The sequence below is a fragment of the Gaeumannomyces tritici genome (genome assembly GCF_000145635.1).
Source record: "Gaeumannomyces tritici R3-111a-1 unplaced genomic scaffold supercont2.4, whole genome shotgun sequence".
Lineage (NCBI taxonomy): Eukaryota > Fungi > Ascomycota > Sordariomycetes > Magnaporthales > Magnaporthaceae > Gaeumannomyces > Gaeumannomyces tritici.
Window position 1 is genome coordinate 3,564,174 of NW_008804548.1, and position 13,416 is coordinate 3,577,589.

The 13,416-nt window shown below is 59.4% G+C and overlaps 7 protein-coding genes across 7 annotated transcripts; 4 read left to right on the forward strand and 3 right to left on the reverse strand.

The window, feature by feature from the left end:
- Window positions 1–147: 147 nt before the first annotated feature.
- On the forward strand, window positions 148–324 carry GGTG_08598 (hypothetical protein; the record flags this gene model as incomplete). Its single annotated transcript, XM_009226440.1, has 1 exon — window positions 148–324. One exon carries the CDS (start codon window positions 148–150, stop codon window positions 322–324), a length of 177 nt encoding a protein of 58 aa, XP_009224704.1.
- An 875-nt stretch (window positions 325–1,199) lies between these two features.
- On the forward strand, window positions 1,200–3,964 carry GGTG_08599 (hypothetical protein). The gene is made up of 8 exons (XM_009226441.1): window positions 1,200–1,675; window positions 1,746–1,814; window positions 1,881–1,994; window positions 2,068–2,142; window positions 2,204–2,231; window positions 2,298–2,633; window positions 2,725–3,378; window positions 3,454–3,964. The coding sequence occupies exons 1-8, from the start codon at window positions 1,433–1,435 to the stop codon at window positions 3,837–3,839; spliced, it is 1,905 nt and encodes a 634-aa protein (XP_009224705.1). The 5' UTR covers window positions 1,200–1,432; the 3' UTR covers window positions 3,840–3,964.
- A 4-nt stretch (window positions 3,965–3,968) lies between these two features.
- GGTG_08600 (hypothetical protein) lies at window positions 3,969–5,202 on the reverse strand. The gene is made up of 2 exons (XM_009226442.1): window positions 4,944–5,202; window positions 3,969–4,871 (listed from the first exon to the last, which is right to left on the reverse strand). Exons 1-2 carry the CDS (start codon window positions 5,024–5,026, stop codon window positions 4,163–4,165), a joined length of 792 nt encoding a protein of 263 aa, XP_009224706.1. The 5' UTR covers window positions 5,027–5,202; the 3' UTR covers window positions 3,969–4,162.
- A 229-nt stretch (window positions 5,203–5,431) lies between these two features.
- Window positions 5,432–5,890, forward strand: GGTG_08601 (hypothetical protein; the record flags this gene model as incomplete). The annotated part of the gene is made up of 2 exons (XM_009226443.1): window positions 5,432–5,637; window positions 5,725–5,890. 2 exons carry the CDS (start codon window positions 5,432–5,434, stop codon window positions 5,888–5,890), a joined length of 372 nt encoding a protein of 123 aa, XP_009224707.1.
- GGTG_08602 (glycosyl hydrolase) lies at window positions 5,529–9,044 on the reverse strand. The gene has a single exon (XM_009226444.1). The coding sequence runs from the start codon at window positions 8,745–8,747 to the stop codon at window positions 6,294–6,296; it is 2,454 nt and encodes an 817-aa protein (XP_009224708.1). The 5' UTR covers window positions 8,748–9,044; the 3' UTR covers window positions 5,529–6,293.
- A 143-nt stretch (window positions 9,045–9,187) lies between these two features.
- Window positions 9,188–11,401, reverse strand: GGTG_08603 (hypothetical protein). Its single transcript, XM_009226445.1, has 2 exons — window positions 10,446–11,401; window positions 9,188–10,366 (listed from the first exon to the last, which is right to left on the reverse strand). The coding sequence occupies exons 1-2, from the start codon at window positions 11,084–11,086 to the stop codon at window positions 9,340–9,342; spliced, it is 1,668 nt and encodes a 555-aa protein (XP_009224709.1). The 5' UTR covers window positions 11,087–11,401; the 3' UTR covers window positions 9,188–9,339.
- A 37-nt stretch (window positions 11,402–11,438) lies between these two features.
- Window positions 11,439–12,920, forward strand: GGTG_08604 (adiponectin receptor protein 1; the record flags this gene model as incomplete). The annotated part of the gene is made up of 5 exons (XM_009226446.1): window positions 11,439–11,507; window positions 11,751–11,814; window positions 11,896–11,908; window positions 12,063–12,124; window positions 12,190–12,920. The coding sequence occupies 5 exons, from the start codon at window positions 11,439–11,441 to the stop codon at window positions 12,918–12,920; spliced, it is 939 nt and encodes a 312-aa protein (XP_009224710.1).
- Between the last annotated feature and the right edge of the window lie 496 nt (window positions 12,921–13,416).

Sequence of the window (13,416 nt, forward strand, 5' to 3'; positions counted from 1 at the left end):
GCGGCGGCGGCGGCGGCGGACGCGGACGCGCGAGAGGAGGCCGAGGCGCGCGCGCGGGCGGTCAGGCGGGCCGCGGTGTGGCTGCTCGTGGTGCGGCCGTGCCCCAGGTGCGAGGTCGAGACGGTCAAGGCCGGGGGCTGCAACCACATGACGTGCCGGTGCGGCGCGCACTGGTGCTGGGTCTGCGGGGAGGAGCAGCCGGAGAGGTCCGTGTACGACCACATCAACCGCGAGCACGGCGGGATATACGGCGACAACGTCGAGGACCTGCGGGGCGACTACCGGGCCGCCGAGTTTGGGGAGGACGTGGAGGAGGTCTACTAGTGTTTTTGCGGTCGGCGTAATCCAGGGGCTAATGTTGCGTTTAATATAATGGCAAGGATGAACCCGTATTTGGCTTTGGTTTTCTGCTGCTGCGTGAAGACTATCTTGGCTGCGCTAAAAGGCGCAAACGGAAGGCCGTATTCCAAGTCACATCGAACTGCCCAAACACCAAGCAAGCACACGGTATCGTATCCCCCGGCTCGGGTTCTGGGCGGTAGCACGGCTCCGTAGCATTCCCGTGTCAAAACTAGCCCAGAGAAAGGGCGATGAATCATGAGGGATTATCAGATACCAGCCTCGGCACAATCACCTCAATGCTGGAGGTAAATGCAGCAAGCCGGCGTGCAAGCTTACACGAAATCGTCAAGGCCGAAAGGTTCTAAGCTCAGTGCATGTCTCGATGGCTTCTTCCACTTTTTTGTATCCCGTGGAAAGGCGGTTAATCACAGCCCGCACCACCTTGAGTGGGATCGGTTCCTGGGCTGCAAGGTAGGTTCCGGAAGCCCTGCCAGTCAAGGGTCAGTTAGGCCTGGGAGCAAGGTTTCCTCGAACTGTGACCGTAGTATCTTGAATCCTGGACTTCGCTGCTCTATCAAGACTTTGCCGAGCGAGTCGACGAAAAGGATAACAAAACCTTCTCCCCCGGGGCCTGCCGAAAGAAAAAGCACCCTGACGACGACGGGGTTCCGGTCTTGATTCATTGGAACGATGGCGCTGCGATGGACCGTCGATCCCTTGCCGGGCCGTCGCCTGGCGTTAGCTCGCGCAGCACAGCTGCAGTGCTGATAAAACGCCGGCCCCTGATTGGCCGCCGCCCCTCTGGGCTGCAGCTCTTGTCCCTGCTGGGCTAAGTTCGCCGCTTCGGGGCGCGGGTCAGCTGAACCTGGGATCCATCCCCTCCCTCCTGCTTGGCTGGCTTCCACGGCGTTCCAAGACGTTGGGCTGCCCGACTTATCGGTGCGGTTTATTCGACTCAATGCCCTCCTCCCTCATGCCCTGGAGGGGTAGGCCGCCCATGAACATGTTGGTTTGTATTTTATGATCGCGTCGTCTCGACAATTGTGCTCGGCTGGCCACATGAGCTCCGTACCGACGCCATCTGGCACCCATGAGGAACACTAAACTGGAACCTGCGGTTGACTGCCGCCTCCCGCTGCTCAACCACAGTGCGAAATATGGACACATCACGCCTAATCGACAAAGAAGCGCTCCATGGGTGGCCGGCCTCACACTTGTCGCTTTCCTGGCCGTGTGCTACAGATTTGCCGTTATTCACGCCGCGAAGAGCCTTTTCCGAGACACCACACCCCCGACGGCCACAAAACCGGACGGTCAATGGTCTTGGGCAGCGGTATGTCCCCCTTGCACCTCCCAAAGGCGATAGATTCTGCATGGCGCCCTCTTTGTTGACGAACGAGCAGCTTGAATCCAGCAGATCCCTAACATGGCATCGGTGCTACGATGATGGCTACGATTGTGCTCGTCTGGACGTGAGGCGACCTTATACCCTGACGGATCAGGCTAGGTTATGATCTAACAATTTCCCCGAGATATAGGTCCCCATGGACTGGTTGGACCCATCCAACAACAGCCGCGTCGTGCTGGCAGTGATGCGCCTTCGTGCCACCAACATGACGGACTACCGCGGCCCTGTCTTTTTTAATCCAGGGGTCAGTAAGCTGCCCGGCGTGGCATTGACTACTTTTAGATGCCGTTGGGCCGTCTTCTAACATTTTCTTCCAGGGACCTGGCGGTTCAGGCATCTGGTCAATGCTTGATCATGGGGAACATATCCAGGCCATCGTTGGTGCGGACCATGTGCGTACCGGAGGTTGCCCTTACTTTTACGGGCTCTCGCTGACGGTCATATTAATGCAAGGACATCGTCACTTTCGACCCTCGGGGAGGTATGTGATTTTTTGCTTTCGTTCGAAGCCCATCGACCGCGGGTCTACGACTGACCGTTGCCGCAGTCGGCGTCTCCGTTCCCAGATTAGAGTGTTGGAGCTCGAGGCAGGAGCGGACCTTCTGGGGGCTTGCCGAGGTCGGCGTGTCAGACTCGCATCCGGGCGTACTATACGACGAATACGCCCGAGCCGTCGCCGTCTCGTCCCGATGCGAGGCTGCATTGGCGAATTCGGACATTCTACGGCACACAAGCACGGTCTCGCATGCCCGCGACATGCTCGAGATACTCAACCAGATGGGGCATGATAAACTCAAGTACTGGGGCTTTAGCTACGGCACCATTCTAGGCGGCACCTTTGCCGCCATGTACCCGGACAAGGTCGAGCGACTGGTGTCTGATGGTAGGTTCGCACTGCTTGGTCCGCATCAGACACGCATAGTAGGGCAGGTTGTTTGGCTCGGGGTTATTAATATGCAGTTTCTGTCTCGCAGGAAACGTCGATTACAACGAGTGGTACAGGGGAGCGCATGTCAACTTTCTCCGCGACGCCGACAAGGTTCTCGACAGTTTTTACAAGCTCTGTTCCCAAGCCGGTCCAGTCAAATGTATCTTCTACGAGACGTCACCCGCAAAGGTTGAAAAGAGATTCCGAAACCTGCTAGAGAGGCTACGGGAAAGACCCGTCGTTGTGCCGGCTAAAGCGGACGATGAAGACGAGGGCCCCGAAATGCCCCAGATAATAAGCTACTCCGCCCTGCGGCGCATGCTGTCCTCGGTCCTCTACCAGCCCCTATACCTCTTCCCCGAGTTCGCTCGCGTTCTTGCCGCTCTCGAGGTCGGCAACGGCCTCCCGTTTCTGCGCATGGCTGGCGCGCGCCACTCGTTGCCTTTCGAGTCCTTTTGTCCGTCTGGTCCCAACCCGATCGAGCCGACCGTGCCTCCATCGGCCATAGGCGAAGACACCGAGGATGCGTTTCCGGCCGTCATGTGTGCCGACTCGGAACCTTGGGGCAACAAGACGGCGCAGGACTTTGCGTTGGTGGCCGAGGGGCTGCGCAACGTCAGCTTTGCCATCGGCGCCGTGAGCAGCGTCATCAGGTCTGCCTGTGTTGGAAGGCTGGTCAGGCCAAAGTGGCGCTTTACAGGTGAGTGGCTCTCTCTCTCTTGTCAAGCTGTGTCGCAGTGGCTAAATTGACAAGAGTCTCATCCCGTGCATCCAGATACCTTCCAGGTCAAAACCGGGTTCCCGGTCCTCTTCATCGCCAACATGGCCGACAACGTGACGCCGCTGGTCAGCGCCCGCAACAACTCTCGGGGGTTCGAGGGCTCCGTGGTGCTCGTGCAGAATTCGTACGGACACACCACCCTCGCCGCGCCGTCGACGTGCACGGCCGCGCGGATCAGGGCGTATTTCCAGCAGGGGTCGCTGCCCCCGCACGGCGCCGAGTGCGAGGCCGACCAGCAGCCCTTTGGAGAGTATGCCGGGAAGTCTGCTTTCACGGGGTTTGGGTCGGCAATTGCGCCGCACGAGGTAGCGGGTTTGGCGCGTGCCACCTTGGAGCTCTCGAAAAAGGCGTCAACTAGATTGCGGACGGGGCGGTTCTAGATGGCATCGTGGCGGTGTGCAGGAAAGTGCGGGTTTAAAGACGCGGAGTATATACGATAGATTATATCTACAAAGAATACAAGTATAGCTAAGAAGATGTGAAGGAGAGTAAAATCCAAGATATGTACACAGTAAAGGGCGAACATCGAGAGCCAAAAGGCTCAAGTCTGAGACGCAGGTTCGTATACTTTTCCAAGCCGTCCACAAATTCAACCGACTGGAAAGAAATGTGTCAAGGCAGTCTCGAGTAAGGGGAGAGCCAGAGAAGGTCAAGGACAAGCCAAGGGAGCCCGAAGTAGCTGACTCCCCATGCAGCGTCTCACCTAGCGGGAGAGGTCGACGGTGACGGTGCCGCCGTTGGAGAAGCCCTGGCAGCCGCCCTCGGGGTTCCCGTTGCGGGTGCCGTAGTTGGCGTGCGGTTGGCTGCCGGGCTTGCAGTCCTTGAGGTTGTAGCTGCCCGAGGTGCCGCACGTGTTGCCGCTCTTGCAGACGAAGACGCACTTGTTCATGTTTGACGTGCAGCCGCCGCTCGTCTTGATGCTCATGGGGTTGCCGTTCATGCGCACGAGGCGGCTGACGTCGACGGTGCCGTACTGGCCCGTCGTGAACTCGCCCCACGTGTTGTAGATCTGGCCGTAGCTCGACAGCTTGACGTTGCGGTTGTACAGGCCCGCCCAGCCGCCGCTGATGCCGTTGGGGACCGAGACGGTGACCGAGTCGCCGGCCTTGGCGAGCGTGTACGAGATGCGGGGCCGGCGCACGTTCATGAATGAGGACTCGAAGTCGTTGGGCTTCATGTGCCAGACGATGATGTTGATGGGGCACGACGGGCTGGACCGGTTGATGAACTTGAACTTGTTGGGCCCCTGGGTCCCGATCCACATGATGCTGTTCTGGCTCGTCGGGTTGTACCCCTGTCCGGCCATGCCGATCTTGGACATGTGCTCGCAGTCGGCCTTGGCGAGGCCCCGAACGGGCGAGCTGCAGCTGAAGGCGCGCTTCTCGATGATGCCGGCCGTGGTGCCGTTGTGCCTGGCGTGGGCAAGGGTGAGTTAGCATGTAAAAAGGTTTGCCAGTATCGCGAGGGGCGGGGGAGCTGCTCACTCGACGTGCTGCGGGATATAGCTCGCGGCGGCGGTGGCGGCGAGGCCCAGGAGGGCCGCGGCGTTGGACAGGGAGAAGAACATTTTTGGGCAATTTATCGAGGAAGAGGAGTTGAGTGATGGAGCTGAAATCACAGCCCTGGTTTATGAGCAGCTGTTGGCGGGGGTGCGTGATGGTGAGGATATCGGAGGCTGGTCTGTCTCTGATGTGGAATGCTTGCGATGGCCCGCTTCTCTATCCACCTGGACTTTCTCGAGGCCATGCTCGTACTTATACAAGATGCGTTCTAGTCGTAATGGTGTTATCTCCATTCCGTCTTTTGCACACCCGACGAGCTCGGTCGCCATATCTGGACTCTTTTCGAGGCCGATACGCCCCCCTTCCTCACCTCCGCACCCATCGTCTTCGCAGCCGCATGAGCGATGGCCAGCGGGTAGGCGATTACTTGCCCCGAAGGGGCTCGGTAAGAACGGCCGCCACCCGAAGGAATGCTCATCAAGGCCAGCCCTAAGACATTCGGCTGGCCCCGAGGCTGGCTAGACCTCGAGACTTGGCCCGGTGGTGCCAGCCAGAGGCGCGCCCCCCTGACGAGGTGGCTCGTTCCAGTCCGCATCCTTCTCCCACGCGTGATAGACATCACCAAGCCAATGGAATTTGGATCGGGCCGTTCGACTGTCATCAAGCCCCGACAGAGGTGTGCCTTGCTTGGCGGCAGGCCTCTTTATTGGTAATTCTGCAGTACCTGGCCTGACATATCCACCTTTATCAGAGGTCGTCGCAGCACCCCCACATGGCGCCCTGCATGGTTCCTTGCAGATATCTCGTCGGGAATCGCGCATGTGCAGCAGCCTGGAACGTGGCCCGACGGCCCTGGTGCAACTCTTTTATTGATCCTTCCGTGCGGTGACGCCCGTCAGCACTCGATCTCCACATCCGGTGCCCTGTGAGACGACTTGGCCTGGCGAAGGAGGATCTAAGTCGTTCCCTACGCCGCGGCCGGATCATCGGCTCTAAGGACAGCACAAAAGGGGCAAGAAATCTTTAATCCGGCCGTCGGTGGCGTGAGAACTCGGATCGGGTGAAGGGGTTCTGCGCCCTACGTGTGACACCAATCAACGCGGCGCCAGCCCTATGTAAATGGGGGTATCCGAAATTTTATATCGCCGAGATTGGAACTGCAGGTCTAGAACCGGTCAATTGGCCTCCTTGATCTGGATGTGAGAGCACACAGGGGGTCGGCGGTCAGCGGCACAGCTGGTGCTGATTTCGGCGATAACTAAGCCAAATTCTCTCGAGCTGACAAAAACACGCCCAGCAAAAACTCGAGAGACTAATTTCATCTGCACTCGCTCAAGGTGCTCCAGGTACCCGAAAGCCGCCTGAGCTGACGCTGCTGGGCTCCTGTCCAGCACAGCCCTTCTTCTCCTCGGCCGTCATGACGAACTCAACATTCCTGGCCGAGAAGAACTGGTCAAAGTCTACCCGACACCGGCCCACAGACTTTCCATCCAGCCTCAGGTCGTCGACGAAGGCGCGCGCGCCGGCGGGGATGGTGCTGTTGAGGCTGGCCGGGTCGAAGCCCGTGACGGTGACGCGCACGTCGCCCAGCAGCTCGTTGTGGACCGTGTAGCCCGGCAGGAACGGCGACAGCACCAGCATCTCGGCCGAGGCGGGCACGGGGTAGAGGCCCAGCATGTACCAGACCACCAGGCTCGACATGGCGGCGTTGTCGTCGTTGCCGGGCGAGCCGCCGCGCGTGAGGTTGAAGTTGTCGAGCACGACGCGGCGCGACTCGCGCACCGAGCTGCCCGGCAGCCCGACGTGGTGGTACAGCGACGGCGTCTGGAAGCTGGGCTCGTTGCCGACGACGTTGTAGCCCGCGCCGAAAAAGCGGCGCAGGCGCGCGGCAAAGGTGTCGTTGCCGCCCAGCAGCCGCACCAGCCCGGCCCCGTCGTGCGGCGCGTAGAAGCTGTACTCCCACGACGAGCTCTCGTGCCCGCCGTAGACGTTGGTCGATTGCAGGCTGCAGGGGCGCGTCGCGTTCTTGTCGAGCGGCGAGCAGTCGGTCGGGTCCGACGGCAGGAACGTGCCGTTGGCGAGCCGGCGCGCCACGAAGCCGCGGAACCCGTCCGACTCGAGCGCCATGTTGTAGTTGGCGCTATAGCCGAGGCTGCGGTCCAGCAGCGGCCGCCACACGTTGGGGCTCTTGCCCAGCGCCCGCGCGGCCATGGCGGCCGCAAAGTCGCCGAAGCTGTACTCGAGCCCGCGGCTGAACTCGCGCGTGTGCTGGCCGACGGCGTCGCGCTCGAGGAAGTCGTAGGGGATGTAGCCCAGCCGGTTGTAGGCCTCGTTGTTGCGGCCCTCGTAGTCCCAGTTGGCCGGGGTGGCGTCGACGTCGTGCTCGAGCGCGGCCCAGTAGTCGTCCATGCTGACGCCGAGCTCGGCCGCGCGCGCGCCGTACTTTACCACAAAGTCGGCCACCACGGGCACGCCGTTGTTGCCGCCCTGCACCCAGCCCTTGACGTTGTTGGCGCGGCACTCGGGCAGCCAGCCCTCGCGCCGCCAGCCGTCGACGTACGAGTCGGTGATGTGCGCCATGTCGCGCGGCGACGTCAGCGCCATGAGGGGGAACAGCGTGCGGTACGTGTCCCAGCTACAGTACAGGCCGTCAAAGTACGGGTGCGCCGAGTCCGTGTAGGGCGGCGGCGCGTCGCCCGTGGCGTTGTTGGGCGACAGGAAGGTGCGGTAGAAGTTGGTGTAGAAGAGCCGCCGCATGTAGTCGGGCGTGCCCTCGGCCAGCTCGATGCGCCCGAGCTTCTCCTCCCAGAGGCCGTTGCTGTCCGCCACCAGCCTGTCAAAGTCGGGTGCCGCCGGGATCTCCGCCTCGAGGTTCTCGCAGGCCTTGGCCGCCGACACGAACGAGACACCCCGGCGCACGACCACGGTGCCGTTGGTGGCCCCGAAGCGCACGATGGCGCCCGCGTGCGTCGGCTGCGTGAGCGCCGGGTTGCGACGCCGCTCGGACCAGGGCGAGAAGCGCCAGGCGTCCGTGTCGTTGCGGCGCGCGTCCCAGCCCTCGGCGTTGGCGCCCCAAAAGTCGTAGTCGGTGACCTTGCCCGAGACGGACAGGTCGACACACTGGAAGGCCGAGTAGCGGAAGATGCTGGGCCCGAAGCTGCTGAACCACGTGCCGTTCATGAGGATGCGCTGGGCGGCCCAGTCGGCCTGCATGTCGCCGTAGTTGAACGAGTGCGTGCCGTCCGTGGTCCAGTCCAGCACCAGGGTCGGGGGCACGCCCGCCGGGAACGTGTAGCGCTCCAGCGACGCGGCCCGGGTGGACGCGGCCTCGACCAGCACGCCGTTGGCCAGCGGGGTGCTGAAGTAGCCCGGGAAGCCGCGGTCCTTGGCGCCGTCGCCGTCGCGCCGCAAGCCGCGGGCCGTCTCGATGGTCGGGCACGAGGCGAAGTCGCCGCACACGACGGGCATGATGCTGTACTGGCCGTAGCTGCCGTCGGCGCTGCCCGTGCCCGAGTCGTGCAGCGGCGACAGCCCCTTGACCATCTCGGTGGACTCGGACACGTACCCGGCCGGCGCGTAGCCGGCCACGTTGATGGTTACCTTGGCCATGCCGAACGGCACCGACGCCCCGGCGAAGACGTTGCCCGGGTCGCTGTTCTGCGCCGTGCCCACGAAAACGTCGACGAACTGCGTCAGAGGCCCAGGCGACACCACAGCCACTGCCCTGGCGATGCCCAGCGCTGCGAGCGCCGTGCACCGTTGTCGGCGGGACCCCATAGCTGCCATGTGTTTGGGAGTAATGCCGTGCTAATGGTCATGTCGCCAAGACGAGCCATTAAAACGTCAAGGGTGGCGGCGAAGGGATATTAAGAAGGCGCAGGACTTGCCAGAAGCAGAAAGAAGCAGCATCGCCTGCCGGGTGCGATTCATGGTATAATATGATTTGATAACGGACCGTTAAGATCGGCCGACGTGAGGGGTTGGTGACATCCTCGCCCGCACCGTGACGTCGGCACGATGCCACAGCATAAATCCCGCGTGGTTTGCTGCGGGCGATTCCCCTCTCACAAAACTGGGTTCTGGCGTTCCGCGAAGTTTTGGCTCGTTCTGTTGCGCGGGACTTGAAAGCAAAGTTTGCTTGTATGGGCAATTAACCCGAGTCCGCCTCCGCCGTTGCCGTGCCAAATTACTATTTCAGAGCGTTAGAAAAGGAGATGGGGTGGAACATCCGGCTTGGGAGCGTGCCAGTAATGGAAGCTGGTATCGACGCGGACATATTCACAAAATTGATCCACACGAAGCCATTTATTGTTCCGCTAAACTGAAAAGAATCCTGTCGCACACCCACAAAGCTCTGTGCCCTGTTTGCACTTATCGCTCAAAAGTGTGGAATCATGTCCGACCACTCCGGAGTTCGATACGCAGACTCTGGCATCTGCCTGATGCTGATAAAGGCCTCGATGACGATAAAGACACGGGCTAGAACCAAGCTGAATCCACAGATAAAAACCACGACTCCTAGCAGGAGACTCTGCCAGAGGGGCTTCTTGCCATCCATCCAGTGCTCCCAAAACTGGTTCAGTCGCCTGAACCTCGCGACCAGAAAGTTCAGCACGACCCAAAGTCCTCCGCAGAATGTGATGTAAGCCGCAGAGGATCGCCACATCCACTTCTCGACCTCGCTTGGGAAATAGTCGTTCCAAGCGGCGGCGTGGATTCCGCCGTAGCAAAGGTTGGCGAGCCATAGCACCATGCCCACAACGAGGCCATCCACATTGCGGAGGAGATCGTCAGATGGCCAGTTGCCAATATGGCTAGCGACGAGCTGCTCCGGTTTGAGGTGCGTGCAGCGTATTCCATCCCCGAGGCTATGCACCAGGCTGGCCCTCCCCTCGAGAAGGAATGGGTAGTGTTGCAACGAACGGAGTATACAGTCCCATCTCCTGCTATCGTTGGATGATAGGTGGGCGCCCTCTGGGGGCGAGCTAACCACTCGCGGGCGTCTCTCGAAGAAAGCAGTTCCTTTGTCCTTCTCCCGCTGGCACTGGACTTGGGCAAGGCAAGAGTCCGGCGCGTGCTCGATCTCTCCTCGGACCTCACCTTTTACAGTCACCACCGGTTTTTTGGGATCGTCTGAGTCGTCTTGAGCGGTCGAAGCCTGCTGCGCCGAGCGGAGGCGTAAAGTCTCCAACTCTGGCGTTTTCGAGTAGTGGCTGAGATGAGCGAAGAGGGTCTTGATGATTGTTTGCGACTGCACCTTGTTGGGGTCGACGTAGCCGCTCATCTCGCTGCTGGAGTACATAAATGCAGCGAGCGGTAGGAGGCTTTGGTCGCGGATGATCAGGGGCTCTCGCGGCAGCAAGGGCTTATGCCACCAGAACAGGTACATTGCGAATGCGCACAGCCTGTAGGCGTGGTTTCAATCAGCACCAACCACGAATGCCACCAATGTTGAATCAATGAGGGGAATTCAGAGCGACTCACACATGGGCAACAGTATTCACTTCGACCAAGGTCACGGGCAAGCCTGCGGCGAGTCTCCCAAGCACCTGTACCAGCATCCATGTTGCTTGCAGAATCACCATCGCTTTTGCGAGATCGTTTGCCTTGCTCTTATCCTCTATCTCAGCGCGGCTGACGTCTGGGATATGGCCGCAGCGCGCGAGGAGAGCCATGCCGCGAGCTGTGAGGGTGAGCCGTCTTGGAGCTTGGCTCTCTTGCTCTTCTCGGGATGTCGACAGCGCCTCAAGCCCAGGGAATTCGAAGGCAAACCCCCCGGTGCATGCGAAAAAGCTGTGTGTCATGGTCCATTCGGGTCCTGCTGAGCCAGCTCGGGTTGCCTTGGCTTCCACTACTAGAGCCTGAAGTAGTCTTGCGGACGACCACTGCCTCCAGGCGGCGAAGACGACGAGCTCTGGGGCGTAGATGCCCGCAATGACCCATCTAGCGCTGAGGAGCGCATCTCTGGTTGCGGTCTGGTTTGAGGGTGGGACATTGAAGTGTAGGGCCGACCAAACGCAAAGTATGAGTGTTAGGATGGAGGAAAGAAGAAGCGAGATGGTGCCCCGGCCGTGAGGGTCGCTGACGTATCCCACCACCACCAAGTCGACGGTGGCGTTTGGCATCGTGATAGCATGGAGGAGAATATGATTGAAGGATTCCCGTCCGGGGATAGAGAGAGGAGGCCGTGTTAAGTCAATGCCACAGATGAAGCATCGACATGGAAGCAAACGCCGTGTTTGCTGGGCCGCAGGTTGAACCTGCAGGTCATTATATTTAGACGCATAGATCCCCGATTCTCGTAGCGCCTTGTCTTCCGCTTTGGAAATGCATATCAAGCCCAGATCTTCTAAGAGCAGCCTCGTCGACAAGACTCCCCCGGCGGCTACAGGCAGGCCACGCCGTTGGGCCTGGTCCTGCTTCAATGATGCATTTGATTGTTTCAATTGCGGGATGTTCTTTTGACGCAGCCCCACCATGGGTGGCCCCCACCCCCACCAACCCCATCTTGGCGAGCTGGCTGTCGCCTTTTACTGGACGCGTCGCGTCAATGCTTGCAAACCGCAGGCAAACAAGCGCCAGCACATGCATGCTTTTAGCGCCCACTACCCCTAATTTTGCCGAGGCCTAAATCCAGCTGTGCTCAATGTCGCATCAAAAGGCTGCGGGTGGTCGGGGCGTCTCGCAAGGCACACTTGTTGTTGCGACATCCCAGCTTTGCAGCACAGTTGTTAAACATCTCCATTTGCTTTGCTTTCTGCCACACTGGCATCTCATTTTCTGTTCCAGGCGATGGGAAGAAACGCCCAAGGTCCGGCCGCCGGGGACGGATTCCTAACATGGGCTGAGATTGGTAAGTTGCCGCGAAAGCTGCTGCGAGGCGTTGCATTGTGGGACGAGGACAAAGGCTAACTTTGATGTGCGTCTCTCATAGCCCCCTGGCAACAGTACGTGGACTTTGACCAGTTTGGAAGGAATTTATGTTTAACAAGAGGCCACGCACACGCACAGAGACAACGAATTTATTCTGACGGGCTACCGGTACGTCCTTCTGCCTTATTTACCTAGACGTAGCTTGAAGCTGACATTCATCTACTATAGACGCGCTTCGTTCTCTTACATCACCTCGATATGGAGCATCCTAGCCATCCACAATGAGACCAGTATGCATATCAACACCCTACCTCGCTCGTACATATGGAATAACCAAGAGCTAACAACGTACCAGCAAACATCTGGTCCCATCTGCTCGGCGCACTCCTCTTCGCTGGCCTCTTTGCCCACTTCTTCATCCTGTCGCACCTCGCGGACGGGGTGAGAACCGAGGATGGTGTTGCTCTGGGTGTATACTACATGGCCGTGGTTGTCTGCTTCGTCCTGTCGACCTCATTCCACACATTCTCCGACCACAGCCCGGAGATACACAAACTAGGCAACGAGCTCGACCACTTGGGCATCGTCTTCGTCATGTGGGGCACCGGCGTGTCGCTCGCACACTTTGCATTCTACTGCCACCCCGCCATCCGCAACGTCTATCTCGTCCTACTAACCGCCACCGCCGTCGGCTGTGGCATCTTCACCCTGCAGCCCAAGTTCCGGCAGCCATCCTACCGGCTCGTCCGCTTCCTGATGTACGCCCTGCTGGGCGCCAGCCTGTTCACCCCCGTCGCTCAGGGACTTCGCCGGTTTGGCTGGCAGGGCCTGGACGAGATGGCGGGACTCGACTCCTTCTTCGGCCTCGCCGCGGTCAACTTCTCCGGCTCGGCCGTGTACGCCATGCGCGTCCCTGAGCGCTGGTTCCCCGGCCGCTTCGACCTGCTCGGCCAGAGCCACAACTGGATGCACCTCCTGGTCGTCACGGGTGCCCTGATCAGGCTCAACGGGCTGGTCCAGGTGGTGGGCCGGTGGCAGGGGTACAATGGAGCTGCGCTCGATGGGTTTTGCGCCAAGCTAGAATGAGCACCTAGGGAATTAAGATGTGTGTTGGACGATTTTGCGGCTGGTTCCATTGCTCCATGGAGTCAAGATGATGAGCGATCTACGCGCAGCGGACGTGACTTGCGCTTTGGGCGTGAAGGCTTTGGCATGATTTGCAGCTCGCTACGTCGTATAGAATGGAACAGAGTTATTACTATCGGAGTCTCTTGAGATACAGTGGGTAACCAAAATAAACGCAAAATGTTCAAAAATTTCCTTATTCGTGGAAATGCGCTGTAAGTGCGCTGTAACCTCGTATAATAAAAAAGCAAATACGAAAACATGAACAATTTTATCCCGCACTATATTTGACACATAAATAATGTCTTATGCGTTGCCCTAAAATACGTCCCTATTCTCTTTTTTGCATCATTTCTGTTAATTTTGTGTTCGTTGGCCAAACCCGTTGTTTTGGCTGTAAAAAAGCGGATTTCTAAAATTTTGCGTTTTTTTTTGTCAGGACTGTATAGGTGTCCAG

What these genes read in the sequence shown, in the direction of transcription:
- GGTG_08599 (XM_009226441.1), top strand. Translation starts at nt 1,433, where the DNA reads ATGAGGAACACTAAACTGGAACCTGCGGTTGACTGCCGCCTCCCGCTG. An exon ending in ACGATTGTGCTCGTCTGGAC is followed by an intron (nt 1,815 to 1,880) that starts GTGAGGCGACCT and finishes CCCGAGATATAG; the next exon opens with GTCCCCATGGACTGGTTGGA. An exon ending in CTGTCTTTTTTAATCCAGGG is followed by an intron (nt 1,995 to 2,067) that starts GTCAGTAAGCTG and finishes ATTTTCTTCCAG; the next exon opens with GGACCTGGCGGTTCAGGCAT.
- GGTG_08600 (XM_009226442.1), bottom strand. Translation starts at nt 5,026, where the DNA reads ATGTTCTTCTCCCTGTCCAACGCCGCGGCCCTCCTGGGCCTCGCCGCC. An exon ending in TATATCCCGCAGCACGTCGA is followed by an intron (nt 4,872 to 4,943) that starts GTGAGCAGCTCC and finishes TGCCCACGCCAG; the next exon opens with GCACAACGGCACCACGGCCG.
- GGTG_08602 (XM_009226444.1), bottom strand. Translation starts at nt 8,747, where the DNA reads ATGGCAGCTATGGGGTCCCGCCGACAACGGTGCACGGCGCTCGCAGCG.
- GGTG_08603 (XM_009226445.1), bottom strand. Translation starts at nt 11,086, where the DNA reads ATGCCAAACGCCACCGTCGACTTGGTGGTGGTGGGATACGTCAGCGAC. An exon ending in GTGAATACTGTTGCCCATGT is followed by an intron (nt 10,367 to 10,445) that starts GTGAGTCGCTCT and finishes CCACGCCTACAG; the next exon opens with GCTGTGCGCATTCGCAATGT.